Source organism: Cucurbita maxima, unplaced genomic scaffold, assembly GCF_002738345.1.
Source record: "Cucurbita maxima cultivar Rimu unplaced genomic scaffold, Cmax_1.0 Cma_Scf00001, whole genome shotgun sequence".
NCBI lineage: Eukaryota > Viridiplantae > Streptophyta > Magnoliopsida > Cucurbitales > Cucurbitaceae > Cucurbita > Cucurbita maxima.
The window spans coordinates 8,801,103-8,820,970 of record NW_019272017.1 but is presented as its reverse complement, the minus strand read 5'-3'; the positions used below and the strand labels follow the sequence as shown (position 1 = coordinate 8,820,970).

The following is a 19,868-nucleotide window of genomic DNA, read 5'->3' as shown; positions in this document are numbered from 1 at the left end:
CTTACCTCCTATAAAACATTTGACAAGTCATGAATGATATGTTATGTACACATACGAAACAATATCTACCACTCAAAAGTGTGAAGAGATATGAAAATATTATTACTCAACGAAAAATACAGATTTAAGAACGAGAAATAGAATTGGGATCGAAAGTTCAATCTTCATTGATATTCACAAACGTTTAAATAGATACAAAATACTAACTAATACCTCAAAATAAGGAAAATATAAACTAACTCAATATTGAGAATAAAATAAATATAAACTAACTCAATATTGAGAATAAAATAAAATATACTACTAATCAAATCTAGAGGGAAAAAAATATTAACTTGAACCTAAGATATATTCTCCAAATATTAATTGGTTACGAATATCTTGACTAATTCAAACTAACAATAAGTTGCACTAAATTTTGACACACAGTGCATGTCTCATAAGAAGGTTACGTCATGAAAAGTATAGAAATATGATATGGAACATAACTATATACTATGATTTAAAAATGCAGGAGCTCATGCATGTATGTCACGAAGACGAGATACTTCCCCAACATGTCATTGTATATACACATACCCATGATATGATACACACTCATTTCTTTCTATTGGTTTTCGACAGCATGAGCATGTGTTAGCCCATAGTCAAGTCTATAAGATACATATACAAGCCTATCTAGTGGGAATTAATGTGAACCATGCATAAATAAGTACTACACGTAATAGTAACGGAAAATTAGGTCCCACCATGAACCATAATTACACGTAAATGGTATTATTAGTTTGAAAATGAATTTATAAATATTTAAGTCCATGATAATTTAGAAGGAACCGTTTTAATAATTTTTCGCAACACATCTATATAATCTTATTTTAAAAGAAAAAGTAGATTCGTTCCGTTAGGGATTTCGCAACACGTCTATAATCTTATTTTAAAAGAAAAAGTAGATTCGTTCCGGTAGGGATTTCGCAACACGTCTATAATCTTATTTTAAAAGAAAAAGTAGATTCGTTCCATTAGGGATTTACTATGCTTTTGAATCGAACCGATAGAAAATGAAAAGCGAGGAGAATACGCCACGTGGAGCATCTCATCCCATCAGCCGGCTTCCTCAGACAACTAATGTGCGAGAACGTTAATGATGTTCTTAATCATAGACGCCAACAAGACAAAGGAAAAGAAACAGAAAACCAGTTGGCTTCGTATTATCCCCTGTCTCCCCTCTCCTTATTTTTCGTTTAATTAAGCGAATTTATTTATTTATTTATTTACATAATTAACCACTTCAATATTCAACTCAGCCGTTAGTATCAATGGCTATAGCTGATTGGCTTGTTGTTATATCGAAATACGTCAAAATTATTATTTTTTTTATATTTATTAAAATGGGAAGCGTTAATATTACCTCCACTGTTATCTTTCTTCCTCACAGCGAAACGAAGAACACCCAAAAGCACTGCCATGGTTTCAAACGCCGTCGTTTCACACTCCATCTTTCTACTAATTTTCTTCTGTTCTTCAGCAATCTCCATCCCCGACTCTAATCAAACTATGTTTCCAATGGCATGTTCAACCATAATGAAATGCGACGCGTCGTTATATCACATCAACAACGGCCAGCAGACGAAAAGCGAAATCGCCGCCGCATACTCCGTCAATCCATGGCAGATTCAGCCGATTCAGCGCGGAGGCGTTGAAGACTACCTAATTACCGTACCGTGTTCATGCGAATCGGCGGACGGCGTATCCGGAACGGCGTATTTTCACGACACGTCGTTCAGAGTAGGAACCGGCGACTTCTTGAGTGATGTGTCGAATCGAAATTACAGCGGACAGGTGTGGATATTCGGCGATCCGTTGCTTGTTGCTGGAGAGGAATTCGGGGTGAAATTGTTGTGTGGATGTGTAGAGGATGAGTCGAAGATTGTGGTGAGTTACACGGTTCAGTCGCGTGATACGTTGTCGCAAATCGCTAGTTTGTTAAGGGCCGATGCGACCGAAATTCATCATTTGAATACAAAATTGATTGAAGATCCTGCCCTAATTGTTCCCAATTGGGTTTTGTTCGTGCCGATGTACAAGAATGCGTACCAAAATACCAAAGGTAATCTTATTATTCTCCTTAATTTTGAGTTAAATTATTACTACATTATAAAATAAGGGAATTAAAGAATAAGGGTTTTCTAATTTAAAATAAGGGTTTTCTACATTGTCAACTTTTACTGTGTATAAAATAAGGGTTTTCTAATTTGTTTAAATGCAATTAAAAATTTAAAAAAACTAATTTAAAAGGAGAATTAAAGAAGAAAATACCAATATTAATGAATTTGCAGCTAATATATGCTTTGTTTGTGGGATTAGGACCGACAATGAAACATGTGTGGACAATAGTTATTGCAATATTATCAACTTTGACGGTAGTTTCACTGGGAACATTGGCTGTCATTTTTATAAGGAGAAAATTTAAAAAGTCAAAGCAAAACAACGATACCCGAAATTCAAGGGCTCCTTCCAGGAGTTTCAGTACTTTCGGAACCTCCAGCTTCCAATATCCCTTCTCCAAGCCCAAATCGGAAGCTCAGAAAAGGTCATTCAGACAAGGTAAGAACAACAACAGATCAGGGTTAAACATTAATTACTTAATTACTTACAGTAAAATTATCATTTACAGATGTTTCAGCCTTTGAATCCGAAAAAACCTTGATTTTTACCGTTGAGGAGATCGAAGAGGCTACGGCTAACTTCGATGAATCTCGCAAGATCGGAGAGGGTGGATATGGAATTGTTTACCATGGAGTATTGAATCAACAGGTTTTTATTTATTTATTTATTTATTTATTTATTTATTTATATTAAATAATAATAATAAAAAGATTTTATAATAATTACTTGTTTAATTTGCAGGAGGTTGCAATTAAGAAAATGAAATCTAATAAATCCAAAGAATTCTTCGCAGAATTAAAAGTCCTATGTAGGATCCATCATATTAATGTGGTATGTTAGCGACATTAATTCCATTATTTTTTTTAATAAATTTCAACGTATTTTAATTAATTTATTTATTTTTATAGTATGAATTTTTTAATATGTTAAATATTTTCCAGGTGGAGCTTCTGGGGTATGCCAGCGGAGATGACCATTTGTATTTGGTTTATGAATATGTTCCTAATGGATCCTTGAGTGACCATCTTCATGATCCACTAAAAAGAGGTATTCTAAATTAATTAATTAATGAGATAAATTTAAAAAATAAAATAATTACCTAACGAAATGATGAAAAATTGACAATGATTTAGGTTATCAACCTCTATCGTGGACAACAAGAACGCAAATAGCTTTGGATGCTGCAAAGGGTATCGAGTACATTCACGATCATACGAAAGCACGATATGTTCATCGGGACATAAAGACGAGTAATATCCTCCTTGATGAAAGTCTTGGAGCAAAGGTAATATTTTTATTTGACCTTATAATAAACTATTTATATTGTATTGCAATGGTTTCTTCTAATAATTTTTTCTTTTACGGTAGGTTGCGGATTTTGGACTGGTAAAGTTAGTCGGACGAACGAACGATGACGAACTCGTAGCAACCCGACTTGTCGGAACTCCGGGCTACCTTCCTCCAGAGTAAGAAGAAAAATAAACCAAATAATCTATATCTAAAAATTTTCAGTTATTCAATTAATTTTGTTTGGTAAATTGTGTGTAAAAGATCCGTAAAAGAGCTGCAAGTGACCCCCAAAACGGACGTATTTGCGTTTGGAGTGGTTTTGGCTGAGCTGATTACAGGAAGAAGAGCTCTGATCCGAGACAACCAAGAGCCAAAGAGAACCAAGTCGCTGATCACGCTTGTAATATTTTTATTTTGTTTTATTTTATTGCATTTTAGACCAAATATATTTTTGAGTATTTAAAAATTTGTTTAGATATACACGATATTCCAAGGGGAAAACTCTGAGGCTGCTTTGGAAGCTGTCGTGGATGGAAATTTGCATGGAAGCTACCCGATGTACGATATTTATAAGGTAAACTACGAGTACAAACATGTAATTTGAATGAATTACAAGGACCCAAAAAAAAAAAATTAAACTATATAAATCAATTGGTTTTATAAGACAAATAACTGAATTTTTATTTATTTTTATTATTTTTTTAATGTAAAATGTGAAATGAAAGTGTAAGTTGAATGGGTGGGGGCAGATGGGGGAAATAGCGGCATGGTGTTTGAACGAAGATCCGGTGGGAAGGCCGGAGATGCATGAAATTGTTGCTTTGCTGTCGCAGCTTATGACGTCCGCCGTCGAGTGGGAGGCGTCACTGGGCGGTAACAGCCAGGTTTTCAGTGGCCTCTTCACTGGGAGATGATCCACAATTTAAACTCAAATTCCATGTTTACCCTTATTCCTGCTTCTTTTATCTTCTTCTTTTGTATTGTTTCGTTGGATGAAGGAAGGCTGATTGTAATTAAAATTTTATTTTAAATCTAATTAATCAATTAAATTTATAATTTTAATATTCAAAATTACAAAAATCAAATAGAGAAAAAGCGAGGTTTGGAACTCCTAACCCAAACGAGGATGTGCTTTTCTCCCTAAGCCTGGAAGTAAGTCAAGCGGTAAGAAAACTCATATCTCTTGAGTGCGTATGTCATCTCGTTTTTTCAGATAGGATAGGTCAGGAGCAGGTTCTTCGATATGCGATATCTGAGACTCTTTCTTTCTCAAGTGGGTATGAGATATCTGGTATGCGGTGCAAGATGCGCTTTCCGAATATGCTATATTGCTTTATCTCTCTGTCCTTCCCATCTTCCCGAGTTGGGCTCTCGCATGTCTTGGGCCGATTAGATCAACCAGTGACCAATTTACAAAACAAGGAGTTAAGCAAGGACTATAAGATTGATAGAAGAACCCAGTCGAAGCTTGACTAAAAAGGGCTTGTGTTCAACTCGGCGGGTTGGCTTGTAGCTGGGCCCAGGGACTACAGTCACACTTTTGGCTTGCTACAAGTTGGGCTCAGGGACTATAGCCAACTACTTCCTCTGTAGTCGTCAGCTCGTTCTTGACAGATCCAATTGGTGTTCATAATCTGAAGTAAAAAGATTCGAACCTTTGCATGTTGGTACCAAAAACCGATGCCTTACCACTTGACTATACTCCATAAGGCCTTGTTTTGGACGGTAAAACGGAGAGATATTCAAGAGGAATGATGTATTTTTCGTTACTTTGGTCAAACTTTTGGAAAAGAACCATTTTAGTAAATATTACATTTTTAGTTTGCAAATTTGATTCATAGTTTCATAGCTACTTCAAGCTAAGACGGTTGACTCTTTGTATGCTTATCTCTGTTTTTTAACACGTATATAAGTCTCGCTCTTGGTCAAATACGACCTGTAACGTCATATAATCCGACGGTAAAAAATTCTCATTATTCTTAACTCAGCACACAACGTGTCGGTCAGAAATTTCTTGGGGATTAGCAAACTAAAAATACTCGTATACAACCAATTGCATAATCAACTCATAAGCATAACCTAGAGTCATACGACATTTCCATTTTAAGCTTGTAGCATGATCACGTCTTATGCATGCATTCATAAATATCACAAATTAAATCATGCCATACACATATCGATAATTTCATCCATATTTCTTCTACAGCTTAATAGAACTAGTTCGTTATGTGGTTATTAATAAATTAACAACATTTTTAAAAAAATTAATTTCTTTGTTTTTACTTATACAAAATATTACATGTAAACTCACAAACAGAATTTTCTATCGCTAAAAATTGATTTTTATATTCATATTTAATTAATTTGTTTTAAAACTAAAAATAAATGTAAATAGTTTGTATTTTAAAATAACTGTATTAAAGGAAAAAAAAAAGAGTAGAATTTACAAGTATAGGAACAATTTATTACGAGCCAAAAATAAAAAGGTAGACCCAAGTATTTGAACAATAATTTTCAAAGTATTTTCACATCCTTACGCCGAACATGAATTTATTTATCAGAAAAAAGAAAACTCCCAATTGCAAACTAAAATAACTCGGCAATTGGAACATCTTGCCGCAGATCGTCCTCTAGTAATGGTTGAGCGTCGGAATCCAGATGACACAAGTTTCTGGCGCGACGATGTGCCGAATTGATTCAAGTAGATCTACCGTTCTAGCCAGTTGATTCTTCTGCTGGACATCGCGAGATCTCCTTCAAGTTCTTATGCTCTCCTTGTTTTCGCGAACAACCTAGCTAGCCGGAGGAAGAATTGTTTCTAGTGATTTACAAACCGTTTTCTGATTTGAATCAATGGCGGGGGCGGCCTCCGCGCTGTTCCTATTAGACATCAAAGGGCGTGTTCTCATTTGGCGCGATTATCGTGGCGATGTCTCGGCAGTTCAGGCCGAGCGCTTCTTCACCAAGCTCATCGAGAAGGAGGTTCTGGATCTTCGTTTAATTTGATCGGTCCCTGGTAGAACTATAGTCTTATTTTCTTTTTAGGGCGAGCGATTTAGTTTCTGTTTACTAGTAAATTGGTGATAAATGCGATTGAATCAGAGAAATTGGAGGTCCTCGTATCGGATTTGTTTCTAATTATATCTTTAGGAAGCAGATTCAAACAATGAAATGTCAAATAAAATGATTCGAATCTCTATCTAACAAAATTTTCAAAATCTTTTGATGTCAGGGTGATCCGCAGTCTCAAGATCCAGTAGTTTACGACAATGGAATAAGCTACATGTTTATTCAGCACAATAATGTGTACCTGATGGTTGCTGCGAGGCAGAATTGCAATGCTGCTAGTCTTCTTTCCTTTTTGCACCGAGTAGTTGATGTAAGTTGTATATATGATCAGAGCGTTCTCCAACAATGTATTTTGGTCTTTCAAACATCTCTAATTTGGATAAATGATAGTGTACCCATTATTTTAGTTCCTAAAGTTACAAGGTTCAATAAGACTTTGGATAGGATTTCTAAAAATTCAAGGCTACTTAGGATCTTCATTTTCTATCAACAAGAGGAGAATAATTTTTTGTCCGATTAGCTTACCTTTCTGCGTTGTGTCTGCAGTAAATGGTAATGAAATTCCATTTGTGTTTTCCTTGCAAAATATATAGGATGTAGGTAGGTTTTGGGACTTCTGATCAAATATGTTTCATGAGAAAGAAAAGAAATAAATTATTGACATGAATCGGTATACCACAGGTCTTCAAGCATTATTTTGAAGAACTGGAAGAAGAATCGCTTAGGGACAACTTTGTTGTGGTGGTAAGATATGCCTTTTATCGATCGAATCCTTATAAATTTCTTAAACTTTTACCATAGCATGTATTGTGATTTATGTCAGGTGGTGAATGATGATATTAATGCTTATATTCTTTGTAGTATGAGTTGCTTGATGAAATCATGGATTTTGGTTATCCTCAATACACCGAGGCAAAAATTCTTAGTGAGTTTATAAAGACTGATGCTTATAGAATGGAGGTTGCTCAGAGGCCACCCATGGCAGTAACAAATGCAGTTTCTTGGCGGAGTGAAGGTATAAATTACAAGAAGAATGAGGTATGTGTTCTTTGAAAGAATAAGCTGCATATGTTCATTTGTGATTCTTAAAGCTTAGTAGGTAATGCACTGTTCTTATTTCTCCAGGTCTTTTTGGATGTGGTGGAGAGTGTTAATATACTTGTCAACAGTAACGGGCAAATAATTAGGTCAGATGTTGTGGGGGCATTGAAGATGAGAACTTACTTAAGGTCTGCTCTCATAGTGGTTTGAGAAATTTACATCGTGACACGGAAAAAGCTTGTACTCGTTCACTTCCATATTGCACACAATATCCTCAAAAGTACTTTGTAATCAAGAAAAAGTTTTTAGTCTTGCATACATCTTGTTATTGGTTTACTCTCACTTTTACTTTCAATCAAGAAATGATTTTAAACTGTTCTAGCAAACTCTGAACTGGGAAACTAAACTGTTCAGAAAGTATGATCTATTTAATCATTCTAGCGAGCTTAGAAGAAGTGTTAACTTTGAAACATGTGAATATTGTCTATGTGGTATTGTCGAGATCTTCATTTCTTTGCTTTCTGTTATTTCAATGCTTTATTATTATGTACATAAGCACTTATTCGTAACTTGGCCTTCTGGTATTGTTGAAACCTTCATTTCTTTACTTTCCAGTCTCCCCATTCAGTGATTTGTTATAATATCCTTCTCATTCCATTTGTATCTTTGCTAGTTGATTTGCAGAAATTAAGGTTTGGTTTTGTTTCTTGTTGTAGTGGTATGCCCGAGTGTAAGCTTGGGCTCAATGATAGAGTATTATTGGAAGCACAAGGCCGAACCACAAAAGGGAAAGCTATTGATTTGGAAGACATCAAATTTCACCAGTATGTATCACCATATGGTGTATTCATTTTCTTGTAATGGCAATATCTGTGCATTTTGTTGGGTTCGGATGCTATATATAGTAATGTATGACTTCATAAGCGTTAGGTCAGTTTATATGTTATCTAAGCATCAAACCAAATGCTTTTTTTAGGTGCGTACGTCTGGCCCGCTTTGAAAATGATCGGACCATATCCTTCATACCACCAGATGGAGCTTTTGATCTCATGACTTATAGACTGAGCACTCAGGTTTGATATGTTCACGTGGATGCTATTTTCTAAGTCACGTTGGTTTATTCATTGCTTCCTTTTATCTTGTAATTTGATGTGCTTCATCGTTTTTATCGACAGGTAAAGCCTCTTATTTGGGTAGAAGCTCAAATTGAAAGACATTCAAAAAGTCGTATTGAGATCATGGTAAAAGCAAGAAGCCAGTTCAAGGAGAGAAGGTATTAGCCTTTAAAAAATTTAAAAAAAAAAAAGAAAAAAAAAAGAAAGATGCAAAAGTAAGGTTTGAGGGGGGTCAGTAAAAATATAATCTTCCTAGTTTCTTTTTACTAATAAAAAGTTAATCATACAGCACCGCAACAAATGTTGAGATTGAATTGCCTGTGCCAGCAGATGCTACCAACCCAAATGTTCGGACCTCAATGGGGTCTGCTTCTTATGCACCTGAAAATGATGCATTATGCTGGAAAATAAGATCTTTTCCCGGTGGCAAGGTATTTAAAATTTCATTTGCATGTCTGTGAACGCTTAGCTTACCTTATGCATGAATACCGGATGATTCAGGAAGCTAATTTTCTTGATCTTAATCTGGAAAATTCAGGAGTATATGTTAAGAGCAGAGTTTCGCCTTCCTTCAATTACATCTGAAGAAGCAACTCCAGAGAGAAAGGCGCCAATTCGTGTAAAGTTTGAGATACCATACTTCACTGTTTCTGGAATCCAGGTAGGGCTTCTTTATGCTTTCTCTGGTTAGTCATGTTTACCATTCAGTGACATTATAACTCCTCTTTCTTCCCTCTGATTTTCCATGCAAGAAAATTTATTAAAGCCCATGCTAATTCTTCTAAAATGTAGAGCATGGACAAAAGATCCTCCCGTGCCCAAACTGTCTAATGAAAAGTTGGCATAATCTTCTTTTAGGAAATAGTCCTCATCTGGGATTTATTCTTCTATTTGTGATACCAGATATATGAACCCAGTTAGACTGGGTAGATCTACATTAGTTTCTTGCTCAACTATATGAGCTAAAACTTGTTCTTGTTTGTTACCAATTAATTGCTGAGAATATGGATAACAGGGCGAATTATATAATCATTATACGATGTTCCTCGTTATTATTATGAAACCAATATGATATTTTAGATGTTAATGTCCAGTACTATGATTTCGTAGGTTCGTTACCTGAAGATTATCGAAAAAAGTGGGTACCAGGCTCTTCCATGGGTGAGATACATCACAATGGCTGGGGAGTATGAACTAAGGCTCGTATGAAAATTACTTAATTTGATTTATAGACATTTCGTTCTTCAGAGTTCATATGTCGTGAATTATTCAGTTAATAATCACAGGATGAGTCAAAGATTTGTTGTTGTAGAGAATTTGGTGGGCGAAGAAAAATTCTGTTTTCTACTCTTCTTTTTGTTTGTGAAGCATATTGCAGCTTTTGTAAGTCCATATAGTAACTGAGAAAGTGGTCTCTTTTTTCTTTATTTTCTTTCAACTAGCTCTTTTTTTTCTTTGTTTCATGTTATAACCATTCTTATTTCAAATGCTCACTGTTAAATTTATTTATTTTTATCGGCTTTCTTCACTGATTGTTATTAACTCATGTCGAAAACTATAAGCGTAAAAGAATATCATTAGGAAAATAAATGTAGAACTTAAGACCAACATAAATCCAAGAAAGTAAAAAATTGTGTTGATTTTCTTTTACGATTGCATTTCAGTGTTCTTGGTTTGGCAGGATCGGTTGTTTTCTTCTAAGTACATGTTTTCTACAACGCTCAAAAATCTCGTTGTATATCAGATCGAATTGAGCTCCTGCTCGCTCTCGATTAATGATGAATGATATGTGATCTGCCTCTACAATCTTGTAGTACCTAAATCCAAATGTTCCCAGAATTGAAAAAGATAATCAAGGATTCTATAGAAAAGAAAAAGCTATTGGAAACGATAAGGCAGTGACCTACAGCATAAATTAAATTTGGATCGCCATATCATTCTAAGTTCTAAAAGAATGCTTATAAAGAGTAGTAGACAAACCAGATGCCAGGTTCCCAAGACTGAGATTGAGATCGATTATGAACAAAATGGGTTGGATGTTCAATTGGAAAACGTGGGTGAGTCATAGATATTGTGTTTAAAGCTCCATCATTGTCGTGCCAATCCTCATCCCTGCACACCCACCACCACGCACTTGTATTACCCTTCCCAGAACACGAATAGAAATTCCATCAGAAGAGATTGGGCCACTTACAAAAATGACATGGGCAACACTCACCGATAGCCTTTATACGGCGGCGAGAGGTCAGACGGAAAGCGCCACCGGCTCATTTGCAAAGCTCTGATTGAAAGCAGGGGGTGGATTCCAAAGATCCTTCTTGCAGGCGCCTTCGTAGCGTAGCTGAAATAGTATGTGGTATTGAAGGTCTGCAGGCGGCTGTTTAATCGCATCGATCCTTGGATTGTAAGATCAGGCAGAATCCAATCTCCATAAGCAAACGGACCTTCTTTTCCCAACGCACATTTCATCAGACCCAAAACACCCTTCTTCTTCCACGACATGTTGAAGTGATCGAATCCGAAGTTGTAATACTTTTTCAACCACCCTATGTCCAACCAGTCGTAAGCTATAACCCCAACTCGACACAGCTGTAGCAGACTTATAGGTTTCATGGTGTCCCCATCTTCTGGTCTGAAAACAAACCAAGTTGATACCAAAAGCTCATCAAGACACATTATCCAACTTAAACTACTTCAAGTTAATAGCCCTAAGTCTTTGTTTGGACACTTTTTAAGGGCTTAAAAAAAAAAAAAGCACTTTTTTTTTCACTTAAAAACATTTCAATCTCATTCAAAATGAAATTCAAAACCATGAACTATTTAAGCTCACCATTAACAGATATTATTCGCTTTAACTCGTTACTCATGGCTGTCAATCTCATAGTTTTAAAACGCGTTTATTAGAGAGAGGTTTCCACCTCTAAGGAAGGCTTCGTTCCCCTCTTTAACCGATGTGAGACCTTACAACCCATCTCGAGGGCCAGCGTTCTTGCTAGCACACCATCCCCTGTCTAGCTCTGTTACAAATGGTATCAGAGCAAAGACACTGGTCCTCTCAAAGGGGTGAGCTTGGGATGTTACAAATGATATCAAAGCTAGACGCACACCACCCGTGTCTGACTCTATTACAAATGGTATCAGAGCAAGGACACTAGGTCCTCAAAGGGGTGGGCTTAGGATGTTATAAATGTTATCAAAGCTAGACACTGGGTAGTGTGCTAGTGAAGACGTTGGGCCCAACGGGTGGATTGTGAAGTCTCACGTTGGTTGGAGAGGAGAACAAATATTCGTGTGGAAACCTCTCTCTAGTAGACGTATTTTAAAATTGTGAGGCTGACAGGAATACACAATGAGCTAAAGCTGACAATATCTATTAGTGGTGAGCTTGGACGGTTACAGAATTCATTTAAAATTTCATATGGATATTGGGACCTTAAAAGTTGTGGTAGTGACTTATAACGAGCATGATCCAAATTTTTGTTCTATGTCACCCCTACACAATTGGAGGTCCCAATTAGAAAGGGTTACTACATTTTGTGACCAAAACATTAACAAAATGAGGCAGAACAACGTCATCATCTAGAGAGAAACTCACTGCATTCCATCCAAATAAGTTCTTGTAGTTCCATTGAACGCCCCAGATAAGGCCGTTATGCTCAAAACCCAATTCTCCGAAGTGTTCCGGTGGCCCTCGAATGCCTGCAGCCAAATTGAAAGAAACAGAAGAACAAGCAAATGTGTTGGAATTTTATCAAACCCATAAAACATCATCATCATCATCGACAGAACAACGTTAAATGTCGTGTTTTCAGCAACCTTGTCGGCGAGCATCTGTTGGAGCAGACGAGCAACCTGAGCTCCGGCGGAATGCCCCACGAAGTGAATAGGATGATCCTCGTCCCATTCAGGGTACTGCCCTGCATTTCTCAATAAAAAAAAAAACAGGGGAAAATTATCCCATTTTTAAAATAAATTCATAAGTTTCCCACTTTGTTTATTAAAATTTTATTCCCAATCGACCTTGTTCATACAGCCGGCCGAATCGTGAGTGCCCACAAACTCTGCTGTGTTCTTCACCGTAATCGACAAGCCCACCTTTCAAATAGAAGAACAATTCACGAGCCCTGAAACCAAATTAAACTAAATCAATACCCAAAAATTGAAGAACACCGCAAAATCTTTGAAAGACCTGTCGTAAATGCTGGTTAAGGATCCCAAATCAGGGACTAGAACCCGTTCGTCTTTGTTCTCAGCTCCGGCAAAATACGATAAGCTTCCCAATCTCTGAAAAGGAAATGAGTCAGCTCAAGAAATGGAGGCAGAAATCGAAAGTGATCCTTTGCCATAAATTACAGACCCCTTTTCCAAACCCAAAGATTCCATGGACCAAGACGATTGGAGGAAGATGCTGCTCAAAATTGCTCGACGGTGGCACTGTTTTTGGCTCAAAATTGACCAATTTGAAGTTTCTCAAGCTGAAATTAAGAGCTTCTGAAACATCCCCGACTACGGCGGAGGTAAAAATATACAAACCATAAACGGAATGAACCACAGAACTCAAAAACAGTTCACATAAGAGGAAAATTAGAGCAACCCATGAAGCAGCGATCATTTTTGTGAGTAGATTATCGCCGCCACAGACGGTGGTTGTTTAGAATTAGGCGAAGTAGTAATATAGAGGAAGAGGAGGAAGTCAGGCGATGGATGGGTTTGAGCACGTGCTACGACACGTGAGTTGTATGTTGCATTGCATGGCTTGCATGATGGATACAGATTTCAGTTGGATTTTTGTGTTTATTCAAAATGGGTAATTAAATAAAAGCTAAGCGACACCATATGATTCAATGGGATTGCCGCCACGTCTCTTAGATTTCCACTCCCACAAGTTTGGTTTTTCCGTTTTGGGTCGAGTTCATCCTAGTTTATTACTCCGTCACATCTCATATAAAGGTATGAAATTTCTCTTCAGTAAACACATTTTAAAAATTATGAGATTTATGATTATACATAACAAATCGAACCAGACAATATCTATAAACCACATGCATTAAGTATTAACATCTGTATTCAAAAGGGCCCTGAGTTGAGGATATTAAGCTTAGTTTGACTTTAGGTTTGGGAGCGGTGGTAGAAGGTAAGCGGACCATCCATCTCCAATGGTAGATGTGACCCTCCAAAAGCAGCTCAACTAATCCTACGGCCACTAATTTGGCTGCCAAACTAGCTTACTTCATTTTTGCTTCTTTTTTTATTGTTTGTTACTTCTTTATATCATAAAAAATATATTGAATATAACGATGAAATGTACGTTTAAAATTTGAGAACGAATGAAAAAAATTGTAACTTTTGTGTTTATGGTGCTACTTTGAGTCTCTCTAGATGATTACCGTGATTGTACTGTTTGTTGGATTTTGAGTTTGAGTTTGGGTCTATAAATTTTTAAAAATAATATTATTAGCTATGATTTTTTAGTTTAATTTTCATTTAATCCATAGATTTCTAAATTTTAAAAATTAATTAATGTCATATATAATTTGAATTTTATTTTTTTAAATTTTAGTTTGAAAATTATAATTTTTATTTAAATTAGTGAAATAAATTTGTAATTTTAAAAGTTTAGGGATGAAAATGACTAAATTAATATTTTAACCAATAATTTATAATAAAACACCCTTTCCTAAAAGTTGAGGGGTAGAAAAGTAATTTTGGTTAAAAGTATTTTTCTTTCTAAAAAATAATTCCAAATTAATTCCTCCCAAGTTTCGAATTTCCCCATGAATATGTACTTTTGCTCCATTAAAAAAAAATAATAAATAAAATAAAATAAAAAATTCCTTGCCTTACCCATTTATTATTAATTTTATTTTATTCTGTTGGTATAATTTGAAAAGACCCCTAAATTGGGGAAAAGAAAAAGAATCTGCTGGTGTGATTTGGATGACCCGACCCATATTTATGACATTTTTTGCCCTTTTACAGAATTGAAGTGTTTGATTCACTTATTTCAAGCACGGAAGCCTTTCCTTTTTTATAATCATATATTTTTTTTTTTCTATTTTAATAATAAAATTTCGAAATGGAATTGATTTTTATTGTAATCAAAATACATTATCGCTGAAATTTTATTTATTTATTTATTCATATAATTTATTATCATTATTAATTATTAGTATAAAAATAGTCATCATCTGTATAATAATAAAATTAAATTCTACTATTTGTTATAAAAAGAAATAATAGCCCAATGGGCTTTAGATGTCGGTCCAATTTTAGTCCTCTCATTGTTGTATGGTTAGGCCCAAACTATTCGGCCCAAACCAGGAGCCCATAATCGTTTGCTCGTGAGACCCACTGTTTTCCCTCCCCCTCGCTGATCGGAGGTTAGGGTTTTGAAACCATTTCTTCTCTGGCCGTGAGAAGTGCCGGAAAATGGCGTTACGGCAGTTCACCGCTCCAAGAATGTGGCGAAGAGGTCGCTGAAGAAGTATGTGGAGGAAGCACAGTACAAAAAGCTCCTCACAAAATGGTTGCTCAAAGAAGAACATTCGGCAACTCTCAAAAAGCTTCGCGATAGGAAGCTGTACAATCCTGCTTTCAAGGTTCGTCTAACCGAAGTCTTGAAACTCTGTAGAATTGATGATTAATGCGAAGTATTTGAATCAATGTTGTTTCGTCATTCGTTCTAGATGTCTTAGCTTTGCAAGATTAGATTGGACAGGAATTCGATTTTAGGTACTGTTTCACGAGTTCGAATTCTTATTGTTCGATGATTTCAACCATAGGAACAATAAGAGCCGGATAATATTGCTCTTTGTTGTTTATATTGCTTGTGTAAAACGATTGTTCTGTAAACGAAACTGTGGTTTTGCTTTCAGAAACTATGGCCAAAAAGGGGCATGAACAGGACGGTAAGTGAACAAGCCATACACATTGATTCAGTAGCCAAGGTGTGCGGTTGTATCAGCAAAAATGGATTGTTATGAACAAGACGGTAAGTGATGAAGCCTTCAAATTCAAGCCATACATATTGGGACTTTATCAAGCTTTCTGGTGTGCAGTTGTATGAGCATGGATTGTTATGGTTTCTCCTTCTAGTATGATTCTCTCTACGCAAGTTTGATCTTGATAGTAACATCTAAACGCCCACCTCAACCGATCTTGTTGCTCATCTTTGGCCTATGAACGGACTAGAAAAAAGCAGAGCAAATCCCTTGATCTCCCTGCATATGATGAGCCAGTTGAACCTTCAAGATATGGCAACTAATTAGCTTCTTCCTTACCATGCGAAAATTCATGCCAAATGGGAATCTCAATCCTGTTCGTTCCATTTCATAGCTCCACATTGACTGGAATCAAGCTTTAAAGCATAGGTTACAAGATGTGCATGAATCTTAATTACTTAGTTCAAGTCCAAGTTCACCCCTAATAGATAACGTTTGTTTTAGCTCGTTACGTTTTAAAATGCATCTGTTAAGGAGAGGTTTCCATACCTTTATAAAATACTTCGTTCTGCTCTCCAACTAATGCGGAACCTCACAATTTACCCTCCTTGTGAGTCAGTGTCATGATCCCTCTTCAACTAATATAGGATCCCATGTTCATTGGAGAGGAGAACGAGAACGCTAACCCCCAAGGTAGAAGGAACGAAACATTTTATAAGGGTGTGGAAACCTCTTCCTAATAGACGCGTTTTATAACCATGAGGCTAACGATAATACGTAACGAGCCAAAGCAGACAATATTTGGTAGCGGTGGATTTTTTACTATTACAAATGGAATTAAAGCTAGACACTAGGCAGCGTGTCAGTGGGGACACTGGACCCCAAGGGGGTGGATTGTGAAATCTCACAACAATTGGAGAGGGAAACAAAGTTTTTCCTAACACCAACGTATGCGTTTTAAAATCGTAAATGAGATGCATAACAGATCAAAGCGCGAACCGAACAATAGGTAGGTAGGATTGGGTTGTTGTACAAACAAAAATGAAGAATTCCACAATCTTAGTATAATTCAGTATTTCTTTGGTCAAAATTTACAATAATCATCCCCTCTAGTCTCACATTTTAGTGATTGGAATTGGAAGGGGACCAAAAAATGAAATAAAATAGAGAACAAATACATGAATATCTCACACTTTTCACTGAAAAAAAACCCACAAAGAAGTTACAAGGCAGAGAGAGGAGAGGGGCCATCAAGGGCACCTCACATTTCTTCCCGGCCCACCATAGTAAAAGTAATTTCCCCAAACTCTATTAATCCCACCTTGAATATTATAGCAGTTTGGATGATCTGCCAAAACCTTTAAATTCGACAATGGAATCAAGCTATTGTCCCAATCCACCACTTGCAGGTTACGAAAATACGAAGCTTTTCCAAACCCTTCGCCCGCAAAATGGCCACTCCCCATTTGCGTCGCCGTATGAAACCCCGAAGTCTTTGAATTCACCACCTCACCACCAAATTGTATCATCGTTGCATGGCTTCGCAGGTGAGTGAATAAAAACGCCGGCCAGTACCCGACTAACACACCTGACCCGAATTCCAACCACCAATTCCCATGCTTCGGATCCTTCCAAACCAGTAAACTAATATCGAATTGGCCACCATTGTAGGAAGATGTTGGAGAAATTGCAGCTCCAATGGCGATTCTGCTGTTGGTTTGAACGAAGCCAGAGCAGAGTAAATTGTAGCATCCAGTTGCTTGATAAGCATCCGACTGTTAATCCAAGTTATTATCATTCCAGTTTCTCAAATAAGCTTAGAAAAAATGATCAGATTGTGTTAATAATCTATACTTACTGTCCAATAAGTAAAAAATCTTGGATAATTATCTCCATACAGCTCTGGGCTAACCTGTTCATGAACATAAACGTGTGAATGGGTTAAATAATAAAGAACTACAAATCTTTAAAATAGTTGAATTCATTATAATTATTTCGATTATTTCCTAAAAAAACAATACTATTACTATTTTAAACTGAAATGGGTTACAACAAAATGTTTAAAAAATTGACTTTTAATTAATAATAACCATGAGTTTCTGCCCACTAACCCAAGTCAACCTTCATTGCTTACTTTAAACCCTAACTCATAATGAAGCAAATTTCAGATACTTTCAATTCAATAAAAAAAATAAATCTTCAAAGTCAAATAATTTTAATTTAAAGGAGAAAATATTCCTTTTACACATAAATTTAAAATTTTTAAAATTTATACTCAAAAGTTGAAAATATTTTGGTCCTTAGAAAATGTAGCCAAGACAAGATGACTTAAGTGTTGAACAAGATGTATACTTTATTTGAGGGCTCCAGAGAAAGGAGTCGATGACTCATTGAAGGTTCATAGACCTAGGAAAAGCTTTATAATTTACTTTGTTCAAGGGGAGTATAGTTGGGAGGGATTCACACGTAGATTAATTAAGGAAATGATCATTAAGACAAGGCGTTTTCAGAAATCAAAAGCAAAATCATATAAAGAAGGGATAGAAAGAGGAGTGGTTGAATTATTTGAAGGTGTAAATGGAAAAGAATAAAAGAAAAGGGCTGGCAGCAAGTAATTTAATGTATGTGGGTATTAAGTTAGGAGTGTCAAGGCGTGGTGGCTTTCACAATTGAGAATTTTTCATTGATGAACATAATAATGAGTTTGATAATGATACGAATAAATAATGAATGAATTGTCAGTTGTCCCCATTGCAACAATTCTCCGCCCAACCAATATAATTCAATTCCCAACACAAACCCTTTATTGAATTCTTATTAATTATTATGAATCATTTAACAACTTACCTGCCACCCAGCTTCAATGGTGTTCAGATCATCTCCAAAAGAACCAGAAATCACCCACATCTGTGACAAACTGAACTCGTACTGGTTCGTCACTCGCGGCGCCCATACGTTGATACTCGCTTTTGCGCCGTAGTACTCTTGTCCGCTTACAAATCCCACTGCATGCTGTCACCAAACAAACATCACAACCAACAAGATTAACCAAAATTGCCATCTGGGTTTCGCCTAATTTGTTGAATTCTTGGCTTACAAGGGACAAGAGTTTACCTCATGGCCTATGGTGGAAGAGTCTCTTCTAATGCGTCTTCTTGGTTTTCTTCCAAATCTTCGAACGGAGCTGGCTCTCAGCATATCCTTTTCCGTCGTTCTTCTGATTGGAACTGTTCCCTCCGGGCATGATTCGCCGGACATGCTCCATAATTGGAACGATTCAGACTCTGCCTCGCTGGAAGAACTCTGGTCGTACGGTCTCTCCAGGACATCCTAAAAACCCAAACATTAAAAAACAAGAAAGAAACAAACCAATTAGATTAAGCCTCGGATTCTTTGGGTTACCAATGGCTTCTGTCCTTTGAGTAATGGATGATCAAAAGCTGGCTGTTGATGAGATATAACACAATCAATAAGGTCGCCATCTGGACTCTGCACAAAAAACCCACTTCAAAAAACAGAGTACAAAAATAGAGGAAGTAATAAAACAAAAAAGTAATGAATACCTGAATGGTCTTGACGGCGGGCTTGTTGATTTTCTTGAGATGAGCTCGAATCAGCTTGAGTTTCTTGAGCTGATCCTGGGGATGGAACGTCGTCGTTTGATTATTGGGATGGATTCTTTTGTCGTCTCTGTGAAGCGAGTAAACAGGGGAAGAGAAAGAAAGGGCAAGTAGGAAAAAAACAAGAAGAGGAAGAAGACGGTGGAAGGCATTAGAAGAATCCATGTCTGAGAGAACTCTTTGTCTCTGTCTCTGTCTTTGTCTTTGTCTTTATCTCTTTGTCTTTGTCTGTGTCTATGGTCGTTGGTGGTGTTTGCATTGGCCTGGTCTTGTTCTCAAATAAAAACAGCCATTAGGTTCTTAGCTTTGAGCGCAGGGAAGGTAATGGGCATCTTGACAAATAACGCAACACGAAATTGACCATTCTAAAAACGCCATTTTCAAAGCTCTCTGCTACTGCGACTGCTACTGCTAGTGGTACCAGCGCTTGAGCTTCCAAGGCACGCGGCTGATTAATAAACTAAAGGCAGGCAACAAGATGGGGGGCGGGGCGGGGCGGGGCGGGGGAGGGGGGTTTCTTAAAGTTTTGCCCATGTGACTCTCCTATTTTTATATGCTCTTGGTAGTGATGAAATCATGCCCAATTCTTTCCATTTTCCTTATTAAATTATCAAAAAGACCGACAT

At 36.6% G+C, this 19,868-nt stretch overlaps 4 protein-coding genes and 1 long non-coding RNA gene across 5 annotated transcripts; 3 read left to right on the top strand and 2 right to left on the bottom strand.

Moving 5' to 3' along the window:
* Positions 1-1,430: 1,430 nt before the first annotated feature.
* On the top strand, positions 1,431-4,407 carry LOC111484265 (lysM domain receptor-like kinase 3). The gene is made up of 10 exons (XM_023130797.1): positions 1,431-2,107; positions 2,365-2,604; positions 2,675-2,814; positions 2,908-2,997; positions 3,108-3,213; positions 3,300-3,451; positions 3,535-3,632; positions 3,718-3,856; positions 3,932-4,030; positions 4,206-4,407. The coding sequence occupies exons 1-10, from the start codon at positions 1,465-1,467 to the stop codon at positions 4,368-4,370; spliced, it is 1,872 nt and encodes a 623-aa protein (XP_022986565.1). The 5' UTR covers positions 1,431-1,464; the 3' UTR covers positions 4,371-4,407.
* A 1,584-nt stretch (positions 4,408-5,991) lies between these two features.
* On the top strand, positions 5,992-10,108 carry LOC111477743 (AP-1 complex subunit mu-2). Its single transcript, XM_023121629.1, has 11 exons — positions 5,992-6,438; positions 6,689-6,835; positions 7,207-7,269; positions 7,387-7,563; positions 7,651-7,754; positions 8,283-8,390; positions 8,543-8,639; positions 8,742-8,839; positions 8,971-9,112; positions 9,220-9,342; positions 9,792-10,108. Exons 1-11 carry the CDS (start codon positions 6,310-6,312, stop codon positions 9,888-9,890), a joined length of 1,287 nt encoding a protein of 428 aa, XP_022977397.1. The 5' UTR covers positions 5,992-6,309; the 3' UTR covers positions 9,891-10,108.
* A 124-nt stretch (positions 10,109-10,232) lies between these two features.
* Positions 10,233-13,442, bottom strand: LOC111477736 (lipase-like). The gene is made up of 8 exons (XM_023121620.1): positions 13,039-13,442; positions 12,871-12,965; positions 12,702-12,805; positions 12,498-12,598; positions 12,277-12,380; positions 10,900-11,313; positions 10,662-10,793; positions 10,233-10,498 (listed from the first exon to the last, which is right to left on the bottom strand). The coding sequence occupies exons 1-8, from the start codon at positions 13,291-13,293 to the stop codon at positions 10,342-10,344; spliced, it is 1,362 nt and encodes a 453-aa protein (XP_022977388.1). The 5' UTR covers positions 13,294-13,442; the 3' UTR covers positions 10,233-10,341.
* A 1,611-nt stretch (positions 13,443-15,053) lies between these two features.
* On the top strand, positions 15,054-15,831 carry LOC111477760. The gene is made up of 2 exons (XR_002717358.1): positions 15,054-15,280; positions 15,557-15,831. It is a non-coding gene; the product is annotated as an uncharacterized LOC111477760 (long non-coding RNA).
* An 833-nt stretch (positions 15,832-16,664) lies between these two features.
* LOC111477750 lies at positions 16,665-19,731 on the bottom strand. The gene is made up of 6 exons (XM_023121641.1): positions 19,186-19,731; positions 19,025-19,111; positions 18,737-18,952; positions 18,470-18,634; positions 17,481-17,534; positions 16,665-17,397 (listed from the first exon to the last, which is right to left on the bottom strand). Exons 1-6 carry the CDS (start codon positions 19,405-19,407, stop codon positions 16,873-16,875), a joined length of 1,269 nt encoding a protein of 422 aa, XP_022977409.1. The 5' UTR covers positions 19,408-19,731; the 3' UTR covers positions 16,665-16,872.
* Positions 19,732-19,868: the final 137 nt, after the last annotated feature.

Excerpts from the sequence above, each read along its gene's own strand:
- LOC111484265 (XM_023130797.1), top strand. The coding sequence starts at position 1,465 with ATGGTTTCAAACGCCGTCGTTTCACACTCCATCTTTCTACTAATTTTC. Across the intron at positions 3,633-3,717 it reads CCGGGCTACCTTCCTCCAGA|ATCCGTAAAAGAGCTGCAAG; the intron begins GTAAGAAGAAAA and ends TGTGTGTAAAAG. Across the intron at positions 3,857-3,931 it reads CCAAGTCGCTGATCACGCTT|ATATACACGATATTCCAAGG; the intron begins GTAATATTTTTA and ends AAATTTGTTTAG.
- LOC111477743 (XM_023121629.1), top strand. The coding sequence starts at position 6,310 with ATGGCGGGGGCGGCCTCCGCGCTGTTCCTATTAGACATCAAAGGGCGT. Across the intron at positions 7,564-7,650 it reads TAAATTACAAGAAGAATGAG|GTCTTTTTGGATGTGGTGGA; the intron begins GTATGTGTTCTT and ends TTATTTCTCCAG. Across the intron at positions 7,755-8,282 it reads AAGATGAGAACTTACTTAAG|TGGTATGCCCGAGTGTAAGC; the intron begins GTCTGCTCTCAT and ends TTCTTGTTGTAG.
- LOC111477736 (XM_023121620.1), bottom strand. The coding sequence starts at position 13,293 with ATGATCGCTGCTTCATGGGTTGCTCTAATTTTCCTCTTATGTGAACTG. Across the intron at positions 12,966-13,038 it reads TCTTTGGGTTTGGAAAAGGG|AGATTGGGAAGCTTATCGTA; the intron begins GTCTGTAATTTA and ends TTTCCTTTTCAG. Across the intron at positions 12,381-12,497 it reads AACAGATGCTCGCCGACAAG|GCATTCGAGGGCCACCGGAA; the intron begins GTTGCTGAAAAC and ends ATTTGGCTGCAG.
- LOC111477750 (XM_023121641.1), bottom strand. The coding sequence starts at position 19,407 with ATGGATTCTTCTAATGCCTTCCACCGTCTTCTTCCTCTTCTTGTTTTT. Across the intron at positions 18,953-19,024 it reads TCAAAGGACAGAAGCCATTG|GATGTCCTGGAGAGACCGTA; the intron begins GTAACCCAAAGA and ends TTGGGTTTTTAG. Across the intron at positions 18,635-18,736 it reads CTTCCACCATAGGCCATGAG|CATGCAGTGGGATTTGTAAG; the intron begins GTAAACTCTTGT and ends GTTTGGTGACAG.